At 38.8% G+C, this 26,436-nt stretch overlaps 1 protein-coding gene across 1 annotated transcript in view; it reads right to left on the reverse strand.

Moving 5' to 3' along the window:
• Window positions 1-1,245: 1,245 nt before the first annotated feature.
• LOC126419248 (protein TEX261) overlaps window positions 1,246-26,436 on the reverse strand; it is a 66,511-nt gene continuing 41,320 nt past the window's right edge. Inside the window, exons 3-5 of the mRNA XM_050086407.1 lie at window positions 22,453-22,674; window positions 11,082-11,193; window positions 1,246-2,029 (exon numbers count right to left, since the gene is read on the reverse strand). Coding sequence (XP_049942364.1) covers window positions 1,911-2,029; window positions 11,082-11,193; window positions 22,453-22,674 — 453 coding nt within the window. The 3' untranslated portion in view covers window positions 1,246-1,910. The remainder of the gene's footprint in view (window positions 2,030-11,081; window positions 11,194-22,452; window positions 22,675-26,436) is intronic.

Below are 26,436 nucleotides of genomic sequence, written 5' to 3' on the forward strand. Positions count from 1 at the left end.
TATGGCTATTCATTTTATTAGAAATATAAAAACTGTTTTCTTTAAGCTTCTGCTTACAGATGATGCACTTCAATTTGTAGTTGATAAGACAAACAAATGCAGTGAATGTGCTTCTGAGTAATATTACAGTGTTCGGGTATACGATTTGTAACTGGAAATATACAAGTTTAGAAGAAATACTTTTCTTCTTCAGAAATTTGTTACATTGTCAATAATCCACTGCCAAGACACCCAAAACCAGATGAAAGATTAGACAAGGAACAATCTTTACTAAATTATTTCAATAACAAACTGTGTCAAATTTATTACCCATGAATAGAGGTATCTTTCTATGGAATGATTATTTTGAGAGGGATACTGTTCAAATAAACAATATATAGGGTGATTCAGGAGAAGTCACATAATTTGTGAGGTGATTCTGCATGCGAAAATAAACTGAAAAAGTCCTATGCATGTGTGGTGTCACCGCCAGACACCACACTTGCTAGGTGGTAGCCTTTAAATCGGCCGCGGTCCGTTAGTATACGTCGGACCCGCGTGTCGCCACTGTCAGTGATTGCAGACCGAGCGCCACCACACGGCAGGTTTAGAGAGACTTACTAGCACTCGCCCCAGTTGTACAGCCGACGTTAATAGCAATGGTTCACTGACACATACGCTCTCATTTGCCGAGACGATAGTTGGCATAGCCTTCAGCTACGTCATTTGCTACGACCTAGCAAGGTGCCATTACCAGTTAATATTGAAATTATAAAACATGTACCATCAAGAGCGATGTTCTCCAATTGTGGATTAAAGTTAAGTATTCCAAGAACTACGTTCTTTTCTTTATAGGATAATTACTTTACCTTGTTCCAGACCTCACGCCAATCTGCGTGAGCTTAAAAACGTGCATTTCGGCCTCCTATAGCAACACGGTGTTGGCTCTTCTGCCAACACTTCAGCATGTGTGTGTGATTTTCAGTTGTTACAGAGCTGGGCCTTCGTTGTACCTGTCTGCAACCCAACATGTCTTCTTTATGGTGAATAGCAATCTATTTTTTTCCTTATATTGTTGATATTCCCACCTGGAGTTTCTGCTGTTTGTAATGGGACTAAGTTCTACTGACAGAGAAATTGCAACCTCATCCTATCCATTTTGTTCGACTCAGTATTCTGACATTGGAAAACCATATATAGTATTCTTCACAAGCAGTAACAGTGCTTCCACTACAAAACCAACAAAACAAATACTATACTGGTATATTCAGAATGTGTAACGTCTGTCACACTGTTTGAAACATTTTTATTACCACAGAAAGACAATTTCAACTGCAATATTGTTCCTTTAAGACATCAGAGTCATGAGTTTGAAGTCTCTTTCAGACTTAGGTTGCTAGTCTCAGAACAGTATGTATAAACTCCTAGCAACTGTATTTCAACTGAAATATTACACATATGTACATGACTTTTTCAAAAACCTAAAACACTCAGTATTTACTCAGAAACACACTGTATACGTAAATTAACTACTTTTACAAAGAGTATTCAACCATTTTTTATTTAAATTGGAAATTCAGAAATAAGTAACGTACAACACAGACTTCCTGAAATGTACGAAACAGAATTAAATCAGAATGTGTAACTTCTGAATTAATGCTCTTGACTAGCTCTTGTAGTAAAAATCACTGATGGTGTTTGTTATCATCATCTTAATTACATAAAAACACTAAAGCAGTCTCATAGGTAGCAGAAAGGTACAAAATTCAGTGATCACCTTAATCACCAATGTTAACAACACATAAAATTATAAACAATTCCGTCCTTTTCAAAAAATATATGTATCACAGGTTACAAACACAATTGTCATTTCTGTTGCCACATGACATTTTCATTGCAAATTATTACACAAAACCATTCACCCAAACCAGTTAAAATGCCTTCTTAGTTCGCTGAGGTAGTATAGAATCCTTTGCATAATTGAAGAATGACAATAGTCCGTATTTCTTTCCTTTCCTTGAAAAGTAGTTGGTAACCACATCACTGTCATCTGCAATCAAAGAAGAGAAACTATTACTACTTAAATACATGTTATAGATGTTCTCTTATGCCACAAACTTAAAAAAGGAAATGAATAGTATGGGCAAAACCACTTCACCACAATAAAGTCAATTTCACTGTGTGAACTCCTTTGTCCACTGTCCATGAGAATAAGCAAGTTAAAAAGAACAGTTGAATTTTTGTATGACTGATCACCACAGCCTTAACTGAACATGAGATTTACATTGGCTCCAGTCTCTGTGTTAATTCCTGTTTTCAGCTGCATTCCTCATTCTCAAGTTCAAATTCTGAATGTTTTACAAAATGTCTTCTTACTTAACCCTTCATTTACAGAGATGAATCAAATAGTAATATACAGAAATCATTTCATTAGTCACTTAATATCTTCAACAGACCCAAAAACATAAACTGATCGAAAAAGAAAGTGTTACGCCATGATCACCTAGACTGAATGTTACCCAACTATTACTTCAGTATTTCAGTGCCTGGGGAATATGTTGATCACAAATTTAGCCTTGAGCAAGCTTATTTTCAGTACAGAAAAAAGCCAATTCTGGTGAGAGCACATGACAGAAATTTTGTATGTGTGTGTGTGTGTGTGTGTGTGTGTGTGTGTGTGTGTGTGTGTAAAACACTACTGGAAGTTTTCAAATAGAAATCACAACACAATAAGACCACAGGATGTCCACATGTAGCCTACAGCCATCTTTTGAACTTTGAGAAAGGTTGAATCATTGGCATGAAAGACATGCTGGAATCATACTGAGATAGTAGGATGTGGCTCAATAATTCCAGAATAAGTGGTGATGAGATGGTCTCAGGAGAACTGTGTGGCGAGAAGAGGTGGCACAGTTTCTTCCCGAAGGACTACACTACATGATTGTATGTCTGTTTACTGACTCCGATGAACAGATATATGACAACAGCTGATATGTGGGAAGAACTTACAGGCACAGTGTCATCATAAACCATCAAGAACAGATTACTTACTACCAACAACCTAGTCCCAACAGTTTGTGGTCACCTGTACACTCTACCTGGATTTTAGCTGCTGTCTTCCCTCTATTTTTGTCTAGGCTGAGGCCTCTAGATGTCACGCACCATCAAACACTGGCACCATACCACAGACAACACAGACTTGCATGGTGTAGGGTCAACTGAGACATTAAGTGGCTTTCTGCGGTGTCCAGTGACAAGTCTCACTTCTGTCTGTGGTGGTCAGATTGACACCAAAGTATTTGTAGACAACCTGATGAAAGGTCACAGGATGCAATGATTCTTGGGACTCATACCCCTGCAATTCCTGTAATTAAGGTGTTGGAGGTTACTGGATATGTTAACAGGTACTGATATGGTTGTTGTTGTGGTCTTCAGTCCTGAGACTGGTTTGATGCAGCTCTCCATGCTACTCTATCCTGTGCAAGCTTCTTCATCTCCCAGTACCTACTGCAACCTACATCCTTCTGAATCTGCTTAGTGTATTCATCTCTTGGCCTTCCTCTACGATTTTTACCCTCCACGCTGCCCTCCAATACTAAATTGGTGATCCCTTGATGCCTCAGAACATGTCCTACCAACCGATCCCTTCTTCTGGTCAAGTTGTGCCACAAACTTCTCTTCTCCCCAATTCTATTCAATACTTCCTCATTAGTTATGTGATCTATCCACCTAATCTTCAGCATTCTTCTGTAGCACCACATTTCGAAAGCTTCTATTCTCTTCTTGTCCAAACTATTTATCGTCCATGTTTCACTTCCATACATGGCTACACTCCATACAAATACTTTCAGAAAAGACTTCCTGACACTTAAATCTATACTCGATGTTAACAAATTTCTCTTCTTCAGAAACGCTTTCCTTGCCATTGCCAGTCTACATTTTATATCCTCTCTACTTTGACCATCATCAGTTATTTTGCTCCCCAAATAGCAAAACTCCTTTACTACTTTAAGTGCCTCATTTCCTAATCTAATTCCCTCAGCATCACCCGATTTAATTAGACTACATTCCATTATCCTTGTTTTGATTTTGTTGATGTTCATCTTATATCCTCCTTTCAAGACACTGTCCATTCCATTCAACTGCTCTTCCAAGTCCTTTGCTGTCTCTGCCAGAATTACAATGTCATTGGCGAACCTCAAAGTTTTTATTTCTTCTCCATGGATTTTAATACCTACTCTGAATTTTTCTTTTGTTTCCTTTACTGCTTGCTCAATATACAGATTGAATAACATCGGGGAGAGGCTACAACCCTGTCTTACTCCGTTCCCAACCACTGTTTCCCTTTCATGCCCCTCGACTCTTATAACTGCTATCTGGTTTCTGAACAAATTGCAAATAGCCTTTCGCTCCCTGTATTTTACCCCTGCCACCTTTAGAATTTGAAAGAGAGTATTCCAGTCAACATTGTCAAAAGCTTTCTCTAAGTCTACAAATGCTAGAAACGTAGGTTTGCCTTTCCTTAATCTTTCTTTTAAGATAAGTCGTAAGGTCAGTATTGCCTCACGTGTTCCAGTATTTCTACGAAATCCAAACTGATCTTCCCCGAGGTCGGCTTCTACTAGTTTTTCCATTCGTCTGTAAAGAATTCGTGTTAGTATTTTGCAGCTGTGCCTCATTAAACTGATTGTTCGGTAATTTTCACATCTGTCAACACCTGCTTTCTTTGGGATTGGAATTATTATATTCTTCTTGAAGTCTGAGGGTATTTCGCGTGTTTCATACATCTTCCTCACCAGATGGTAGAGTTTTGTCAGGACTGACTGACTGACTGACTGATATGTTAACTGTTCAAAAGAGGCTGAATGCGTGCCAGTGCGTGACAAGAATGGTTAACTCCTGTAGTCATGTACTTTATGACCAGTGTAGCAAATGGCATATTTCAGCAGGATAGTGAAAACGTCACACTGTAGTTTGTTAATAAAGACCTTGATAAATGTACAGATCTTAGAATGGTCTGCCCAGTTCCCGGATTTGTTACACTTAGAGGACATTAGCAATATGATGGGAAGACACATACTTTCATTCCAGCCTCCGGCCAGAAACCTTCTTAAACTGACACAGCATGTGTTTCAGGCAGGGTAATGAATTTGTCAAAACGACATGTGGAGACTGCTTGTTTGCATACTGGAACAAATACAAGAATGTATTGATGCCAATGGGGGTACACCACATACTGATACTGGTGATGAGACCTCAGTTCTGAATGGAACAAAATTTTAAGTATTTGTACCAATATGTGATGGACATCTCTACAAAGGCTGATAAATACCAGACTTGTGCTTCATGGCATAATATTTTCCATTTCCGTCAGTGTATAAACTGATATTAATTTCCCTGGCTATTTTTCAGCACATGCTCCAAGTTTCTTGGCACATATTTCTTAGTGGTGCATAACTTTCAAACTCCATCAGCTGTGTATATAGTCATTTGCACACAATCTTTACAGACTGTGTCACTATGAATTTTTTTGGAGGTGAAGATGAGAAAAACTTCCACACTGTAAAGACTGCTTTGTTTCGGACGTGTAATGCTTTCTCTCAAACCACATTAACTGAAAGAACCTGAAGTGTTTTCAAAAGAACTATTAAAAATGCCAATGGACTTTAATATTTACAACATCAGATAGCAACACCATCCATGCTCTTGAGGTAGGAGTATCAAGCATGTGTGAAAAACATCACAAAATGTAACAATGAATAAATCGTGAATATGAGATATTGTTGTACATGAAAGGACAAGCTGAGAATATACAATCTTTTGGAACACAGAATATGCTCAAGGAGAACAGTTGAGAAAAGTGAAGAGATGGATCCTCCTCAGTCCTTATGTAGCATATACACTACATCCAACTTTCATTTATTTCCTTGCTTGGGATTGCAGCATATACTTTACACCATGTGCTTTTGTGTACATCATTTGTTTTCATTCCTCCATGTTTCCAGTAGGTTGCAGCACCTGCTTGAAGGAAGTTGTTTATCATATTGTCAGCATGTCTTCAAAAAAGGGTAATTTGTGTTTGTTTTCAGCAATTTTGGACTGAATATGTTTACAATAAGCTGCAACATGCTAATATACTCTACACTTTCAAAAATGCAATTGTTTATTTCATCACAATAAAACAACACCTTTTATCGGTGCAGCACTATGGCGTCTACATTCGACAATGAACTATACTTCCACATTTCAGTGACATCGTTTTCGTAATTTTTAGGTTTTTAGTACTGAGTTTTCTGAGAGCTGCACATATCTCAGTTATTTTGACATAAATTGTATTCACCTTGAACATGTCCTAAAATTCTGAATCACACCTTTTTTTTAAATTTAGTATTTTAGTCTTTATTTTGTCCCACGTAATGCATTGACCATATACCGAATGAAAGTATGCTAGCAGTCCCTTTTGCCAGTCAACATAATGAGAGAGATTTCTATGCACAAGGCAAGCAGAACTGCGGCTCTGGTTCAGTTATCCACATACTAGTACCATCTCTGCTTGATTGAACGATTGCTACGAGCAGCATCTAAAATGGGAACTGGGTAAAGCTATGTGTTAATATCTGCAGTAATTTTACTTGGTGGTTACTTACTTGCTTATTACCTTGTAGCTAAGTGAATAGAGCTGCAAAAGACAAGTAACAGTTACTGTTACCTCCAAGATAAACCTTAAACTCTTTTTTATATGATCCATCTTCATCGGAATCACTCAGAAAGCAGAGGATGTCAAAATATCACAAACCTGGCTTACGTATTTTATCATACTCAGTGCCCGTTCGAATAGTTTTGTTACTTATCTCTTTTTAATAAATAGTTTGAAACAATTTTTTTTAATTATTGTTTCCGTATAGGGTGTAGGATCAACTGATCTTAATTTCCCTATTAAAGAATAACAAGCAGCTGCCTTCTTATCTCTATCGCTGTATCCATTACTCTTAATCTTCCATGAACATGTGACTTATGAGCATTTCAGTAACTTCAGAAATGAACTCTCCAGAGTAATTATATGAATCTGCCATTTTGAAATTCACTGTACAAACGCAGACAAGAAACACTAGACTGAACGAACAGCTGATTCAAACACCTGACTCAAACACATTTCGCCTGGCAGATTTGTGGCACTCTCCTGCCCATCCACTACAATTTATTAGCATAAATGTGGTTGGTACCCATAAATTTGAGCAATTTTGCTCAAACCTCCAACTCCAACTTCCAGGTTTACATGTATCTCATATATGCACACATCTCCTGTTCACATCCAATGATCTGTCTGTGCAGATGTGATGTGCACAGACAGATTGTTGCACGAGGACGCTGGTGTGAGTTATGACTGTAACGAGTGTGTGTGTGTGTGTGTGTGTGTGTGTGTGTGTGTGTGTGTGTGTGCGCGCGCGCGCGCGCGCGCGCGCACGCCGTAGGGGGGAGGGGGGGAGGGGGGGGTGAGCAATGTTGCAGGTCATTTTTGATGATGTGGCTGGGTGAATTGCCTTGGTGGAAGTTTCAGGATTCAGGAACTACTGAAGTATGGTCCGAAGAGCACAAATTCCTCACACATTCTTTTTTTTCAGCCTTTTGAGCACTTCCACATAACAGGCAGGGCGGGTCCAGCAGGCACAAACTCACGGTCTATCGTACCACCAGCATTGGACAAAAAATGAGCACTGCTTTCAGTTTGGATCTCTACATGCATGCCTTCTTGGGGCACGGTGATAATGAGGTGCATCACTCGGAGCTCTGTATCTTTGTCTCAGTGTTGTATCCAAACCCTATGTCTTAGTTCCTATAACACTGTACAAAAACTTAACATCATTTTTACAGAATTCAAGAAGTTCTTTACAAAAAGGCACTTGGTTGGACTTTGTGGTATTCACTAAAGATTTTCAGGACTAGTTTTGCAACACATTTCCTTCATCTGTAATTGTTTGGTTCCAATATTGTGGAAAATGGTTTTGGGTATATCCAGAGTCAGAGCTATCAGAGAACGCTTATGCTAGGGCCTATGTTCAACGGTCCATGCACACAAATCACACTACCTTCAACTTTCAACATTAAAAGGTCTCCATATCATGTTTCTTCATCAATGTCACCTCAGCCTTCCAAAAACGCCTTGGGCCACAAAACACCTGCATTTTTGACATGTATTTATTTCCAAATGCCTGCTTAATTGTTGAAAATGTTTTCGCAGTGGACTTCCCAAGTTTCAAGCAGAATCTGACCGAAGACCTTTGTTCACGTGAACACTGCATCGCGGCTGGTGCAAGATCACCAAACAGAGGTTCACGTAAGGGCACGGGTTGAGTCTCCGGGAGCTCAGAGGAAACTAGTGTTGTTTGCATTGAGAAGCTAACAAGCCCCACAAACTAGCCTATTGGGTTGATCGGGCTCCAACCAACAGTAGCATCAGAATAGAACCAGCAACATTACTTTCTGGACAAAACTTTTACACACCCTTTCAATGTTACTATTAAAATGTACTTCTGTATGCAAACAAATCTGTGTAATTTGTGATAACAGTTGGTGTTTGTTAAGAGTATACAAAAAGAGGTATTTTATCATATACTGTGTAATTCAAAGCTACAACTGTCAGCTACTTTTCTCTGCATTGAGTTTGTCAATGGCCTCACTGTAAAATTCTGCCACCTGTGAGCTAATCCAAGCTTTGACACTCTCCTTTAACTCACAGTCTCTTTGAACTGCTGTCACCCTATCCATTTCTTCATCTTTAGAAATAGGTGACAGTTACTGGGTAACAAATCAGAAGATGGAAGATGATCAAACAATTCCCAGTTAAAACTGTTAAACAATGTTTTTGAATGTGTGGCATTATGTGGTCTACCATTATTTTAAACGAAACAAGACCAGAACTCTGACATCCAATGTGTTTTGTTCTGGATGACCCTACTGAGCTCTTTTAGGGTTTCACAGTAAATTTCAGAGTTCACTGTAGTATCTCTTTCCCAAACTTCAACAATGAGTACTTCCTTTCTGCTCCATAAAACAGCTGTCACCGGATTCCGCATAGAAAATCTTTGGCACTACTTCAGAGACTTACACACCACAACAGTTTTGCTCCACTAAATTTCTTTTGGTCTCCATGTTGATGCATGCAACCCATGTTTCACAATGTGATTGAGAAATTAGTCTCCTTTGATATTGCACCACATCAGGAAAATTAATGCGGCTTCCAACCCTTTCATTTTGTGGGCATCATTTTAAATTTTGGGACCCATTTGGCACAACATTTGTGATAACTGTGTTCACACAACAATGTCTACAATACCTGAGGGAAACTGATAATTCTGTAATTGTGAACTGCCGACTCTGTCATTAATCTCTGTAACGTGCTTGTTTGTCACAACAGATGGTTTTCTACTTCTTTCTTTATTATGGCTGTTCACCCAATCTTCCTGAAACAAACGGCATCATTTTCTTCCAGCACAATTACTCAAAGTTCTCACTATATAACCCACAATGTTCACCACAAATTTCTGCATATTTCATGTTTTTGCATGCAGAAAACACGTTACAGCATATAATTTAGAAAGATGACCAGTATTTTCAATAACAATGGCCATTCTGATTTACAGTTACAACACAAACAGCAATTTCCACTCCTCATCACAGCAGAGAGCACTGGAACTTATGTTCCAAACAACCCTCTTAGTTAACGGTGTGGAACAAAAAAATGTTTGAAACAGTGGTTGCAGAGTTCTCAAATTAGAACAAGGAACAGAATAGAGTAATAAATTTCTGCAAAACTGGTTGAAATTTTCAATCTGCAGCTGAGTGTGCACTGATATGAAACTTCCTGGGAGATTAAAACTGTCTGGTGGACAGAGACTTGAACTCGGGACCTTTGCTTTTGCGGGAAAGTGCTCTACCAATTGAGCTACTCAAGGATGAGTCACGACACGCCCTCACAGCTTCAATTCTGCCAGTATTCTGCCAGTACCTCATCTCCTACCTTCCAAACTTCACAGAAGCTCTCCTCCTAACCTGCAGAACTAGCAATCCATGAGCTTCTGTGAAGTTGGGAAGGTAGGAGACAAGGTACTGGCAGAATTGACGCTGTGAGGATGGGTCATAAGTCATCCTTAGGTAGCTCAATTGGTAGAGCACTTGCCTGCAGAAGGCCAAGGTCCTGAGTTTGAGTCCAGGTCCAGCACACAGTTTTAATCTGCCAGGAAGTTTTGTTTCTGCAAAACTGTTAAAATCTGCAACATGTTTGTACTGAATGTATTGTAGAATTGACCAAAGTAATACTGTGAACACTTAAGTGTACTTCACTTTTGTGGTCTAGAGAGCTGACTGCATTTACTAATCTTGTGATTTTATTATCTCAAAAAATCCATGTGATGCATGTGTTTTATACCTGCATCAGTCCTAAATGTATTTCCTCAGTGTTTCATTAACCTAAACTCAAAAATAGCTGTTAACTCCACAAAGGTTTAATGGTGCAGATTGACAGTCGAAGACCAAAGATATTATGACCACTACATAGCCATTCTCTGGACCACTACACAGCCATTCTCTGCGTTGAAGTAAGGATTTTCATAACCCAAACTGCAACATTCATTAAAGCTAAGCTAGATTCTTGGCAACATTTTAAAGGTACGACAAATTACAATTATAAACTTGGAATCAGTGCATTTAAGTACTGGTTCAAACTAAAGAATTGCAAACATATGAAAAAGGTATGGTTGCAAAGAGTTAGCTCTTGCAGCTAGTTATTGTGATACTTATTTTCTTGCCATAGTGAAAGGGATCCATTTGCTTACACTATATGCAAATGGGTAGTAATTTGTGCCTATCATAATACTCTTTTGGTCTATTTTTTATGTTTGCTGATTGTTTGTATAGTTTCTCAGCATGACATGTATAGATTTTCAGTGTCAGACAAACCCTGTAGTTTTGAGTGTGTTTACATCCAAGGAAAACAATTTTCTAACTTGACAAATGGCTGCAACAACATGAAGGGATGCTAACAGTACATTAAGGAGCACAAGCAACTGTGAAACTGATTTTAAGATTTTTTGTTTTTTACTTACCAAGAAGTGGTCTTGTTTCTGCCACTGTAGGGAGAACATTTTCGTTTGCAGACAATGAGACGAATAATGCAAATGGAACTAGCCATAGGCATAATGTAAAATATGAAAGTACCTGAAAAGACATTCACAAGCATGAGAACAAACTCTGGCAATTTTAATTGTTATAAAACTAAATAAGGAAAAGGAACTGTGTGCTAGTGAGAACAATATGTAACTGTACCTATTCCACAAAACAGAAATTTTAATGAAGTAGAGTCCCGTTAATCTGAACTAATTGGGACTGGACCTTGTTCGGATCACCGATTTGTTCGCATTAGTTGGAATTACGGTGACAAGTTTCTAGAATGAAGTATACCATGCAGACAAGTAGGTACAAAATGGTAACAAACGGGAACAAGTGTGGGAACAATGGCTCACTATCACTCCCTACCCTTGTTGTTGTGCATTGTTGAGACCTTTGTAGTGTCTGAGGTCAGTACACAGCCAGTCGGCTCGCAAAGCGCTTGGTTATGTTAATTACCTATTGCTGGCATGCATAACAGTTGTATTGTATTCGTTCAAGTGTAGTGTTGTACGTATTTTCATCATGAGTAAACACAAACATACAATGTTAACTCTCAAAGAAAAACTGAATGCTTTGAAGCTGACAGACAATGGTGAGAATGTACCTAAACTGGCAATGTTTGGAAGAAGAACCGAGTGAAGCTTGAACAGTCCTGTGCAATGTCTTCGGGAAAAACACTCGAAATTCGGCAGACTTTGAAACAGTCCCAGTACGACAAAGTGGATGAAGCTCTTATCCTTTGGTTTACGCAGGAAAAAGAAAGGGGAACCCCTTTGAGTGGAGCACTCGTTCAGAAGAAGGCTGCTTACCTGAACAAGTTAACGAATGGTGATGAGTCTTTTAGTGCAAGTACAAGTTGGTTGGACTGATTCAAAAAACATCATGGAATCTCTCAGGTAACAATTACTGGAGAGAAGCTTTCTTCTGACCACGATGCAGCGAAGGAATATTTGGGCAAGTTTGAAAAAATGATAAGAGAGGGAAAGTATTTTCCCCACGAAATTTATAATGCTGAAGAGACTGGGCTTAATTTTAGGCCACTGCCAGCAAAAAGCCTGGCATCAAAAGCAGAGGACCATGTTCTTGGTTTTAAAATGTGCAAAGATCCTGCGAGTTTATTAGCATGCAGCAACGCTGCTGGTAATCACAAGCTGCCTTTAATGCTGATCAGGAAATCTGCTGGCTCCGAGCTTTTAAAAACTGCAACATGAAGTCCCTGCCCATATATTATCGCAACCAGAAAAAAGTATGGATGGATAGTAAGCTGTTCAAAGAATGGTTTCATGGCCAGTTTGTTCCCTCTGTTCAACGATTTTCTAAGGAAAATCATTTGTTTCCTCATTCAATCCTTTTGATTGGTAACGCGCCACCTCACCCCAGCACTAAGGAATTATGTGATGGAGAAATTGTGGCGAAGTTTTTGCCACTGAATGTTACACCACTTCTACAGCCGATGGACCAGATTGTACTGCAAACATTAAAACTAATTTATAGAAAACAATTTTTAAGAATGCTGATCCAAGGTGATAGCATTTCTTTAGTGCACGAAATAAAAAAGATCAGTGTGAAGGATGTTGTTTATTGGGCGGCTGAGGCATGGTAGAATATTTCAGAAAATACTCTGAGAAAATCATGGAGACGACTGTGGACAACCTAGTTGAAAATGAAGAGGAAAATCTACTACAAATGATACAGACAATCCTTGGATGTGAAGAAGCTAGTGAAGGAGACGTAGATGAGTGGATGGCAGCGGATGGCGCATGTGTGGAGAACCTTGCTGACACTGATTTAGTTGCTGCTGTGACTCAAGACCAGGAAGAAGTGGACTGCTGTGACAGAAGTGACAATGAGCCTGAAAGCAACAAAGGAGAGTTGGTGGCACACAGTGACACAGCAGAAGCCCTTGACCTCACGCTACGTTATTTGGAGCAATGGCCCACTGCTACACCTGCTGATTTGATGTTTACGAGGCGATGGCTCAACTATGCGTCATATAACAGATTGTCTTCATTACATCAAAAAAACAATGACTGAGTTTTTGTCATCTAAAAAGTAGGGATAAAATGTCCACTGTATGTTAGTAAGTTTGACAGCTTTTCTTTCACTGTTATGCAGTGCTTAAACCTAACGTTTTCTTGCCAATTTTTCTAATACATGTTTACTGTACTGCATAAATTAAAATAGTGTGTATGTACAGCAGTTTACTGCACAGTTTTCCACACTTAGACTAACACTTGTCATGTTCGGATTAACCGAACGTTCAGATTATCGGGACTCTGCTGTACTTATAAGCTTAACATTTATGAAGTTTAAGGAATGTGATCCATCAATGGCAGGTAGATGACCAGTGTTTAACAGGTGTTTTTTTTCTCTGATGGTTTTGAAAATATTTTCAAATTTCTTTCAGAGATTTTTAAGCAAAGCCAATCAAAAGAGTCCCTATATAATGATTAAGAAAATGAACAGTACCTAAATATGGCATATTGGTTCTCACTACAAACAAAATGTTGTTTCAATGAGTGTTTGCAGCAGCAGCTGCAGCAGAGAAAAGCTGATGCAAGAGACACATGCAGTACTGCATTGTCTTCATATTATTGTCATAAGACACCTTGTAACAAGTGTTGCTGCCAACAATAAATAGCTTCATTATTAACGAATAATGTGAAACCAAATACTGCATTACATAAAATAAGGTAAAGGCAACACCTACAGCAGACTGATGTGTGCAGCATAAAAATACCTAACAGGAAACGGTACTCACTCTAACTTTCAAGCCATCGCTCTTTTTCTAGTAGTAGTACACACATTCACACACATGCCCACACAGACACCCAAATGTACACTCCTATGGCCGTGGTGCAACTGATTATTCATTATCAATAATTGAAAGCAGGAGCATGGGCTGGTAGAGGTTGGGAGGGAGGAGGGAAGGACACAGAAGGCAAGGAGGGGGTAACATGGTTGACAGAAGACCTGATGACAGATGATTCACTGGCTGCACAACAAGACAAAAGGGAAAATTTTGTAAAAATGATAACATGAAAAATAACATGTAATTAGCAGTTTAAAACCCTACGACTTATCTTAGAAGCTAGATTAAGAAAAGGCAAACCTACATTTCTAGCATTTGTAGACTTAGAGAAAGCTTTTGACAATGTTGACTGGAATACTCTCTTTCAAATTCTGAAGGTGGCAGGGGTAAAATACAGGGAGCAAAAGGCTATTTACAATTTGTACAGAAACCAGACGGCAGTTATAAGAGTTGAGGGACATGAAAGGGAAGCAGTGGTTGGGAAGGGAGTGAGACAGGGTTGTAGCCTCTCCCCGATGTTATTCAATCTGTATATTGAGCAAGCAGTAAAGGAAACAAAAGAAAAATTCAGAGTAGGTATTAAAATCCATGGAGAAGAAATAAAAACTTTAAGGTTCGCCAATGAGATTGTAATTCTGTCAGACACAGCACAGGACTTGGAAGAGCAGTTGAACGGAATGGACAGTGTCTTGAAAGGAGGATATAAGATGAACATCAACAAAAGCAAAACGAGGATAATGGAATGTAGTCGAATTAAGTCAGGTGATGCTGAGGGAATTAGATTAGGAAATGAGACACTTAAAGTAGTAAAGGAGTTTTGCTATTTGGAGAGCAAAATAACTGATGATGGTCGAAGTAGAGACGATATAAAATGTAGACTGGCAATGGCAAGGAAAGCATTTCTGAAGAAGAGAAATTTGTTAACATTGAGTATAGATTTAAGTGTAAGGATGTCGTTTCTGAAAGTATTTGTATGGAGTGTAGCCATGTATGGAAGTGAAACATGGGTGATAAATAGTTTGGACAGGAAGAGAATAGAAGCTTTCGAAATGTGGTGCTACAGAAGAATGCTGAAGATTAGATGGGTAGATCACATAACTAATGAGGAGGTTTTGAATAGAATTGGGGAGAAGAGGAGTTTGTGGCACAACTTGACTAGAAGAAGGCATCGGTTGGTAGGACATGTTCTGAGGCATCAAGGGATCACCAATTAAATATTGGAGGGCAGCGTGGAGGGTAAAAGTCGTAGAGGGAGACCAAAAGATGAATACACTAAGCAGATTTAGAAGGATGTAGGCTGCAGTATGTACTGGGAGATGAAGCAGCTTGCACATGATAGAGTAACATGGAGAGCTGCATCAAACCAGTCTCAGGACTGAAGACCACAACAACAACAGGGCAAAAGAACACAAATCAGCAATTTTTATGAGATATTGCGAATTTGCAATCCTGCCATAAAAAGTGTTATAGCTCTGAGGACAGCAGTTTACTAATATTAGTAACTGACACTTATTGGATGTTAAAACTGCATCTCCTCTAGGACAATGTTTGTGTATAATCTGAAACTGACAGTTCATTTCCCGCGTAACGAACTTTGATGCGACAATTAAAATAGCTTCAAACTTAGTAAAAATAACAAAGAATATGACAAAAAAAAGCCAAATTTGGCAAAATAAGCACCAAATTTGGATAAATAAACAACATCAACTTTGGCAAAAAGGTAACACTAAATTTGGCAAAAAATTACAATGAATATGGCAAGAAAGTCAAACATGGCAAAAAGTGACACCGAATATGACTCAAAAAGAAAAAACTGCAAATTTGGTAAAACCGAATTTGCCAGAAAAAACCTAGCACAAAATCTGGCCTAAACTAGAACAATATTTGTCAAAGAAGTAGCACAAAATTTGGCAAAAAGTGCATCTACATCTACATGGTTACTCTCTTATCAGTGACACTCTCACCCCTATTGCATGATAACACAAAACGAGCTGCCCTTCTTTGCACTTTTTCGATACCCTCCGTCAATCCTACCTGGTAAGGATCCCATACCGCAAAGCAATATTCCAGCGGAGGACAGACAAGTTTAACGTAGGCTGTCTCTTTAGTGGGTTTGTTGCATCTTCTAAGTGTTCTGTCAACAAAGCACAGTCTTTGCTTTGCCTTCCCCACAATATTATCTATGTGGTCTTTCCAATTTAAGTTACTCGTAATTGTAATTCCTAGGTATTTAGTCGAATTGACAGCCCTTAGATTTGTGCGATTTATCGTATACCCTAAATTTATTGGAGTTCTTTTAGAACCCAGATGGACGATCTTGCACTTTTTTATGTTTAGTGCCAAATGCCACTTTTTGCACTATACAGAAATTCTCTCTAGATCATTTTGTAATTGGAAGTGATCGTCTGATGATTTTACTAGATGGTAAATTACAGCATCATCTGCAAACAATCTAAGGGGGCTGCTCAGATTGTCACCTAGATCATTTATGTAAATCAGAAACAGCAGAGGGCCTACGACACCACTTTGCGGAATGCCAGATATCACTTCTGTTCTACTTTATGATTTACCATCATTCACTACGAACTGTGATTTCTCTGAGAGGAAATCACAAGTCCAATCACACAACTGAGACGACACTCCATATGCACACAATTTGGTTAACAGTCGCTTGTGAGGAACGGTATCAAAAGCCTTCTGGAAATCTAGCAATATGGAATTCATCTGAGATCCCTTGTCGACAGCACTCATTACTTCATTGGAACAAAGAGCTAGCTGTGTTGCACAAGAACGATATTTTCTGAATCCGTATTGGTTATGTATCAATAAGCCTTTTCTTCAAGGTGATTCATAATGTTCGAGTACAGTATGTGCTCCAAAACCCTACTGCAAATTGAGGTCAGTGATATGGGTATGTAATTCAATGGGTTACTCCTATTTCCTTTCTTGAATATTGGTGTGACCTGTGCTACTTTTCAGTCTTTAGGAACAGACCTTTCGTCGAGTGAGTGGTTGTGTATGATTGCTAAGAAAGGCGCTATTGTGTCTGCATACTCTGAAAGGAACCTGATTGGTATACCATCTGGACCAGAAGACTTGCCTTTCCTAAGTGATTCGAGTTGATTTGCAACACCTAAGATCTCTACTTTTATGTCACTCATGCTAACTGCTGTTCTGGTTTTGAATTCTGGAATATTTACTTTGTCTTCTTTCACGAGGGAATTATGGAAAACTGTATTCAGTAACTCCGCTTTAGTGGCACCATCATCGGTAACATTCCATCGCTATCATGCAGTGATGGTATTGGCTGTTTTTTTGCCACTGGTGTACTTTACATATGACCAGAATCTCTTTGGGGTTTCTACCATATTTTGAGACAATGTTTCATTGTGGAAACTATTAAAAGCATCTCGCATTGATGTCTGCACTAAATTTTGAGCTTCCATGAAACATAGCCAGTCTTGGGCATTTTGCGTTCTTCTGAATTTTGCATGTTTTTTTCGTTGCTTCTGCAACAGTGTTCTGTCGTGTTTTGTGTACCATGGTGGATCAGTCCCGTCTCTTATTAACTTATGCGGTATGAATCTATCTATTGCTGTCGATACTGTATCTTTGAATTTGAGCCATATCTGGTCTACACTTACATAATTAGCTTGGAAGGAATGGAGACTCACTCTTGGCAAGGCATCAATGAATTTTTATCTGCTGTTTTAAATAGATATATTTTGCGTTTATTTTTAGTGGTTTTGGTTGATACAGTTTTGAGCCTCGTTACAATGACCTTGTGTTCACTAATCCTTGAATCCGTCATGATGCTCTCTATTAGATCAGGATTATTTGCGGCTAAGAGGTCAAGTGTGTTTTCGCAACCATTTACATTCGTGTGGACTCATGAACTAATTGTTCAAAGTATTTCTCAGAGAAAGCATTTAGTACGATTTTGGAAGATGTTTTCTGTCTACCACCAGCTTTGAACATGTATTTTCGCCAACAAATTGAGGGTAAATTGAAGTCTCCACCAATTATAGCTGTATGAGTGGGGTACTTATTTGTAATGAGATTCAAGTTTTCTTTGAACTGTTCAGCTATTATATCAACCGAGTCGGTGGGGGGGGGGGGGGGGGGGGGGGGGGTAGGGTGGGGGGGGGTTGGTAGAAGGAGCCAATTATTATTTTGGTACGGCTGTTGAGTATAACCTCTACACATAGTAATTCGCAGGTACTATCTATTTCAACTTCACTACAAGATAAACTACTACCAGCAGACACAAACACACCACCACCTACTTATTTAATCTGACCTTTCTGAACACAGTTTGCGCCTCTGTAAAAATTCCGGCAGATTTTATCTCCGGCTTTAGCCAGCTTTCTGTTCCTATAATGATTTCAGCTTCAGTGCTTTCTATCAGCTCTGGTACTTTTCCAACATAGCTACGACAATGTACAACAACAATACTGACTGTTACTTGGCCGATTCTCGTCATTTCTTTGCCCTGTACCCTTTGAGACTGAAGCCCTTTTTGATCTCTCCCAAGACTGTCTAACCTAAAAAACTGCACAGTCCACGACACACAGCCCCTGCTACCCGTGTACCCACCTCCTGTTTGTAGTAGACACCTGACCTATTTAGCGGTACCCTATGGCGCAAGTTGAGGAATCTGCAGCCTACACGGTCACAGAACCGCCTGAGCCTCTGATACAGGCCCTCCACTCGGCTCTGTATCAAAGGTCCACAACCGGTCCTGGTGACAATGCTGCAGATGGTGAGCTCAGCCTTCATCTCACTAGCAAGACTGGCAGTCTTCACCAACTCAGATAGCTGCCGGAAACCAGAGAGAATCTCTTCCGAACCATAGTGACACGCGTCATTAGTGCTGACATGAGCCACCACCTGCAGTTGGCTGCACCCTGTACCCTTCATGGCATCCAGAAAGACCCTTTCCACATCTTGGATGACTCCCCCCTCCCACATGGAGTGCATACTGGCTTTCTTCCCATCCTTAGCTGCCATATCCCTAAGGGGCTCCATCATCCACCTAACACTGGAGCTCCCAATGACAAGCAATCCCACCATCTGTGCTTGTCCAGACCTCTCAGGAAGGCCAGCCACTGCCACAACAGGCGAGGCCGCCCTTGCTGACTCAGAAGTACTTCCAGCAATGGGCAGTACCTCAAACCTGTTACGGAGGCGTAAGGGTACAGCCTTGCGGCCAGCACCAACTTTCGCCTTCCGCCCAGGGATTCGCGACCATCACAGTTCGCCAATCACCATCAGGCAAGTGTCAACCAGCAGGGGCACCCGAATCCAAGGGCGAAGTGGCTTCAGGGATCCCAGGCTACAAGTTCCAGAGGCGCCAAAGCACTCGCCTCGGGTGTTCCAATGTCAACGCAGCTCAGGGCAACAGCCTGGAGCCTGTCGACAATGGCCAACACAGCTTCCAGCAGTTTATGGACGGTGGCCAATTCCCCCTGAAACCGTACACAATGGGCGCAGTTCCTATCCATCCCTCACGATTTTTTCCTCTCTTTTATCTCACAAACTGTTCAAAACAAACAGATGACTGACGACTATGCAAATTTACACTATTCAGGTACTAAAACGCAATGCTACAACTCTCAAATACTATAATATGCCCGAAATTTGTGAATTAAACTATGCAAATACTCAAAAGCACGCAAAGAAATTATGAATTAAACTATAAAACAAATAAGTGAGCTAAGAGTGCGATTTACTGCTGGTTGCTGCTTATCCAACGGCAGCGAATGTGACAAAAAATATTCTTGTCCCTACATACAAGAGATATAGAGTGAGGAAGGGAGAGTGGGAGGGAAAAAGATGAGGCTGAGGGAAACAGTTTAGCAGAGATTTAGGGCAGGGGACTGTGACAGTGCAGGATATGCTGGAGAGAGAAATCCCACTTGTGTTGGGAGGGGTATATAAATGGCTTGCATAGTGAAGTTGCTGTTGAAGTTACTTGTGTTGTTGTGGGCAACATATTCAGCAACTTACTGGTCACGTTTGTGGTTCACCACAGTTTGGCAGCGAGCATTCATGCGAGTAGACATTTGGTTACTTGTCATGCCAACATAGAATGCTGTGCAGTAATTACAACATAGCTTATGTATGACATGGCTGTTTTCACATGTGGCGTTTCCTTTTACTGGGTACGAAATGCCTGCAACTGGCCTGCAGTAGGAGGTGGTGGGTGGGTGTATGTGGGAGGTCTTGCACTTGAACTGACTATAATGGAATGACCCACGGGCTCCAGTATTGGGAGCACAATTGGAACAGGAATGAAAATGGATATTCTTTAAGTTGTCTTGGTGGTGGAACACAACTATGGGTGATGTGGATAGGATTTTAGGTATGATGTACCTCTTCTCTGGGCACAGAGGTAACTGAAGCCCTGGTGGAGGATGTAGTTGAGCTTTTGAAGACCAGAGTGATCAGAGGATGCTGGTCGATGGCTGATTCACAGGTTTATTGTTGTCAGAGGAGATGAGACGGAGTTAAGGAAAGAAGGTTAGTCCAGCATGGTTGAACTTAGGTTTTGGGCTAAAGGTGAGGCCCTTAGAAAGTTCTGAGACTTCTACAAGGTATAGAGTTTCAGCAGACAGGTTGACAACAGTATTATGGGATGTTTGTTCAGGAGCAGTGTGTTTCATGGAGCATAGAGGAAGTATTGGGGCAGGTGGAAAGTAAAGTATGTCAGCAATACATGGCCACGATGCTATGAGAGGTTGACGGTGGGGCTGGATCAGAGTGGTAGGCTCATTCTTGGCTATAGGTGATCCAGTGAATACAGCAGTAGACCAACATAATTCCACACTGTCAACTGGGTACATAACATTGAATTATTAATGTTTTTTTTAAATAAAATAAACTGTACCCAGCCACTATTTCCCTGTTTTTTCCATTTACTTTTATGATCAGCAATATCATACTGATTTTGATCTCTCTTGGCACATCTTCAATGGTGAACATTTAATACAAACACACTGTAATAATGACGATGTATTCCAATGACATATTTGTTTGTCCAGTCATAGATTGTTTTCTATGATAAAGAGAAAATAGAATTATGGTGATTCCAGAATTTAGTTCCAAATAAAATATTCATACCTTTTTATTAAGGGAACCAAAATTATGCTTTCCACTGGATGTCATATGAAAACTCGTATGAGCAGACTCTGCTGACCTGCCACTTACACCACAATGTACAGTATGTAGCCACTAATACTCCCATTCACAGCCAATCTCTCTCATTAAGAGAGAGAGAGAGAGAGAGAGAGAGAGAGAGAGAGAGAGAGAGAGAGAGCAAAGGATAATTATACTACCATGACTGAAACATTGGAAACAAAGTGCACAGGTACTTAATGGTACTTACCTTCCAGAGGTGAAATATGTAGCACTGCCAACAGTCACAAGTAAAAGTGACACACTACCCTAGCTCTCAGAGCCAACTGTTCCTCGCTTGAGGAGGAGAGTGGGATAGGTTCAAGAAGGTTAAAAAGAAAGGGCACAGCATTCAGGTGTTAGGGCGAAAACAAACCACTTGCACTGCGGATGATGTTAGATGAAGGCAAAGTGAGAGTAAACTGTGAGTCTCTACTCTCAGCCTGTCTTTTCACTAATTCCATTTCACAATTTATAGTATACTATTTTATACTTCAAGAGATTGTACTTAAATAAAATACAAATATTTCCACATCCTCTCTACAAGCTCTAGGGAATATGTCATATAATGTAATGTACTGCCACATATTACTTAAGCAAGTTAGCTCTACAGCTCTAGCTTCCACAAAGCTTATTACCTGGCAGCACAAGACTAATTATTCTTGTATCTGTTAACTAGTACACATCCTTAGATTGCCATTTTTTTGTAGTTATTTTATTTCTTCCCTGTTTGAAACATTCTTGCTACTGGTTTGAAGCACTCTGTTTGCTTCTACTGCTGGATGAAAACATTTCTCTAATGTCTCACATAACAGGTGGCATTCATGTTTCAATTTGGCACAGAGAGTACTCTTGCCATCTTGCTCTCTCTCATCTCTGTCCTCTATCTGGGCAACTGCCCAAACTAAACTGAATCTGCAGTCTCATAAAAACTCTCCCAAACTAACAAAATCAAAGGATATCTACATCTACAGGTATGCTCATGATGTTACATGTTTTGTGAGGCATAAGCTCCTACATTAAGTATGAAATTTACTCCTGTTATTCTAAGAATCACACAAAAAATGCTCTACAATCTATGCTCTTGTATGTCCAAAACTATTGCAATACAGAATTCACACACTGAAATCTGCACCATATTTTGACAACTGCTGAAATATAATAAAAGCATGTGCATCCTTTGTTTCCTTGTTACATACCATCACTCACATTAACTAAAGTTATTATTGTTACAGCAGTTGCACATTAATATTGTTCTTATCATATAAAGAGACAAGTCGGTATTATTCTATAGCACAGACACAAAATATGACACTCACCTCCGAAAATGAATGGTACACAGCAGCAAAATATTGGAATGCTAAATAGTGGTTCACAACCAACATAATAACTGCAATTATAAATGAAGGTGATGTGATCACAACATACGGATATGTTTTCAGGATAAAAAGATGAGAGATCTGACTAATAATGCCACACACAGTTAGAGTGCGGGGTAAATCTTCAAAGAGGATGAAGCCAATGTATATAAGCAAAGTTCCCTGCAAAAAATAAGATAAAATGAATCAAATATGTATGAAGTAAATATGCATGTTCATGAAATATCAAAGTTATAATACACAAATTGAATATGAAAGTGCTTATCACATATTAAAACAGAAAAACTGACCACAGATGTTTCCTGGGTACTATAACTTATTATTTATGAATTTTATTTTCTGCTAATTTCTTATCATAAATAAATAACTGAATTATTAGTATTACTGCTTTGCTGTCAATAATATGCACCTTTTAAAAATGTACATGTCTTAACTACCATCTGAAAAATTTCTGTATGCTGGAAAAATTTTAATGAAAAGACACTTTCTGTTTGGCGAAACTGTTTAAACATTTAATACTGCTTCCCATATTACAAAGAAAAAAAATCACAAAAAGACTGTTCCTTGAGCTAAGATGAATGAGTATTACATTGCCATATTAGTGCTTCGATATAAACCACCACAATCAAAGGACCAGCACTAAAGTAGAGAAGTACATTAGTGCATGTTTAATAGTAGTATCAATATTATGAAAAGGATAAATGCTACTGACCATATAACGGAGATAGACAAGATAGATAGATAGATAGATAGATAAGGTTTTCAGAAATTACTGCAACCAGTCGCCTTTTATGTAGATGTATTTTATTTAACCATGACCGGTTTCGAGCTGCCTAGCAACTCATCATCAGATGGTATATACATTTAGTGCTTTTTTGTACCCATTGTGTGGGTGGTTGAGTATCTGTGGCTAGACAGAACCGAGAACAAATAATCGCTACATGTGGTACAGTAACACGAAATATTTACAGCATAATTTATGTTTAACGTATAAGAACAAATAATCACTACATGTGGTACAGTTACACGAAATATTTACAGTTTAATTTACGTTTTGAGGTGTTACTTACAGATAAATCTTTCTGCAGGTATATATATATCTCTTTTAGGACGTATTTTTGAAACCATTGTGTCTTGTTTTTCACAATTTCACAAGTTAAAACTTTCACTAGATGTATATTACTTTTATGAGGCACTGTTGGAAACATATATCTTGTTTTTCGTAAACATCGGTGAACACACTTAGCCACAGATACGAATACAGGATTTACACATTATAAACAAGCCAAAGATTGCAATATAACTACAGTATCAAAGATTTCAAGTTGACCAGAGGCATTATTAGTCATCACACACACTGACAAGAGATTTGTCTTTATTACATAGAAAATAAATGTAAATTAGCTTAAACTAGTAAAATGTTTATTTATAAATTAACTGTGCAATTTTAACAGGTATATAAAAAAAACTAGATTTTTTTACATTATATTTCAGTTACATTTAAGATAATTGGTATTGAGAGTATCATGACAGCTAATTTCTTGCTCCTTCCATTGGCTGATCCTGGCATATGATGTCTGGGATGAGAGGTTGATGGTTAACTTGAAATAATAAGTGATGCTGATACTTGAAAGGGTGTGGAAAAGGAGTTGGCGGTGGGGGGGGGGGGGGTTGTATAGGAAAGAGGAGAGGGGGGGGGGGTGAGAGGGTGATGTGGAGAGAGAAGAGGGGGGGGGGGGGCATTTTGTTTCTGAATGACTGTTTAGTTTTTTAAGTTCAAAGAATCCTTAAAATTCTGAAAGAAGGAGTTATTCGCCAATTCTGTCTGCTCATTTAAAATGGTATGTGGGGAATTATGTTTGTGGGTAAAAATCTCTAATTGTTCGAGAAGATCCATCTACATAAAAGGCGACTGGTTGCAGTAATTTCTGAAAACCTTTTCACACCACAGTCGCAGTGTTCCACATCCACAATGGATAAAAGTCTTATTTTGCTACCTAGCCAGGTAAAAGGAACAATGAACAAATACAGGAAGTGCAAAGTGAAACTAATGAAAACTATTCTTGCCATCAAATTTAATAAGCAATGTATCTTAGAGAATGTAACTCCTAATTACATAAGAGTTGTAGTTAAAGACCAGAGTGAATCTGCACAAGCAGCCAAGAGAAAATGTGAAATTGTATGGATCAAAAATGAAATTAGATCACATTACAAACGAAAAGACTTGTTAAACAGGGACATCTACATGCTGCACTTAGAGTTAAGCAACTATCTCACTCTAAGCCAAATCACGAATTTCTTAGATCTAACCCAACTAAATGTGAATAAAGAGATGTTGAAAATTGCACATAAACAAAAAGAAAAGCTCTCACTCCTGATTGCCAAAAAATCCCCCATTCCACCAAATGAATGCCCTCCCGTGCAACATAAATTCTTTGAGAGATTAGTTAACACAACAAGCATTAATTTCAATAGCACAGAATTAAATTTGTTAAATAAGGGACTTAAACATAATATTGCCACAAAACTTGATTACAACAGTGTTAAAGACCTAATAACTAACACCAAAATAGCATGTATAGCATCAAAACTAGATCAGAATGATCAAAATGCTCTAGCCCATGATGCAAACAAAATAATAAAGAAAACCATAGATGCACAAAGGCTCCACAGTAATAAACGTGATGAATCTGCAACACTGAAACAAATTAACAAAAAGCTAACAAACAGTAGTGCCCTTGTTGTTAAATCTGACAAAGGCAGCACAGCCGTGATAATGTACGAGTCTGATTACATTAAGAAAACCCTAGAATTTTTCAAGAATAATAACATAACTGAGTTGAAATCTGACCCCACTCCCAAATACCAAGCTAAAATAAAAGACATGTTAAAAAATTGTAACTTTCTGCTGACATCCATTGAAGCCAAACAATGTGTTATAATGAACCCTACAGCACCAAAGCTTAGATCACAACCTAAAATTCATAAAGATGGACACCCGATATGCCCGATTGTGAATTCCATAAATAGCCCAGGGTACAAAGTGACTAAAAAACTGCATGAAATACTCAAGAAATATTATACATTCCCAACCAATTATTCCATAAAAAACACCTATGATTTGATTGACAGTATCAGAGAAATTTCCATTCCCAATGCAGCTAACTTTGCATCCCTTGATATTATCAACCTGTACACAAACATACCTATAATAGACACACTCCGAATAATAAAAAATAACTTATTACAACATAAAAAGTTAAGTGACATGGAAATCTGTGAGCTGATGGATTTACTTGAATTAGTGCTGTCCCACAATTACTTCACCTTCAACAACAAAATATATATTCAACATGATGGTCTAGCAATGGGCAGTAGTCTAGCTGGCCTTCTTGCTGACATCTACATTAATGATCTCGAAATTAAATTCTTTAAAGCAAACCCAATAGAAACAGACAAAATCATTTATTATAAACGATATGTTGATGACACCCTGATATTATATGATGGGACAGCCACTGAAATTGAGGCCTTAGCTGGTAAACTTAATAATGTTCACCCCAAAATACAGTTCACAGTAGAACACCAAACCCAAAAAGGTATCTATTTTCTTGACCCTAAACATAACACATCACAACAACAAACATAAATTTCAGATATATAGGAAACCCACCACTTCAGATGTCATAATAAACAATACATCATGCCACCCAAATCAGCATAAACTAGCTTTTTTCAAATCAGCACTTAACCGTATCAACAAGATTCAAGCTGATCCTACTGCAAAAATTAATGAAATCAATGCCGTTTCTCGGCAATATCTCATACAAACTTGCTAAGCTATTCAAACCACATAATGTCAAAATAAGTTTTCACACTAACAACAAAATACAGAACAAAATAGTCCACAACACCAAAAGAGCC

The sequence above is a fragment of the Schistocerca serialis genome, chromosome 1 (genome assembly GCF_023864345.2).
Source record: "Schistocerca serialis cubense isolate TAMUIC-IGC-003099 chromosome 1, iqSchSeri2.2, whole genome shotgun sequence".
Taxonomy (NCBI): domain Eukaryota; kingdom Metazoa; phylum Arthropoda; class Insecta; order Orthoptera; family Acrididae; genus Schistocerca; species Schistocerca serialis.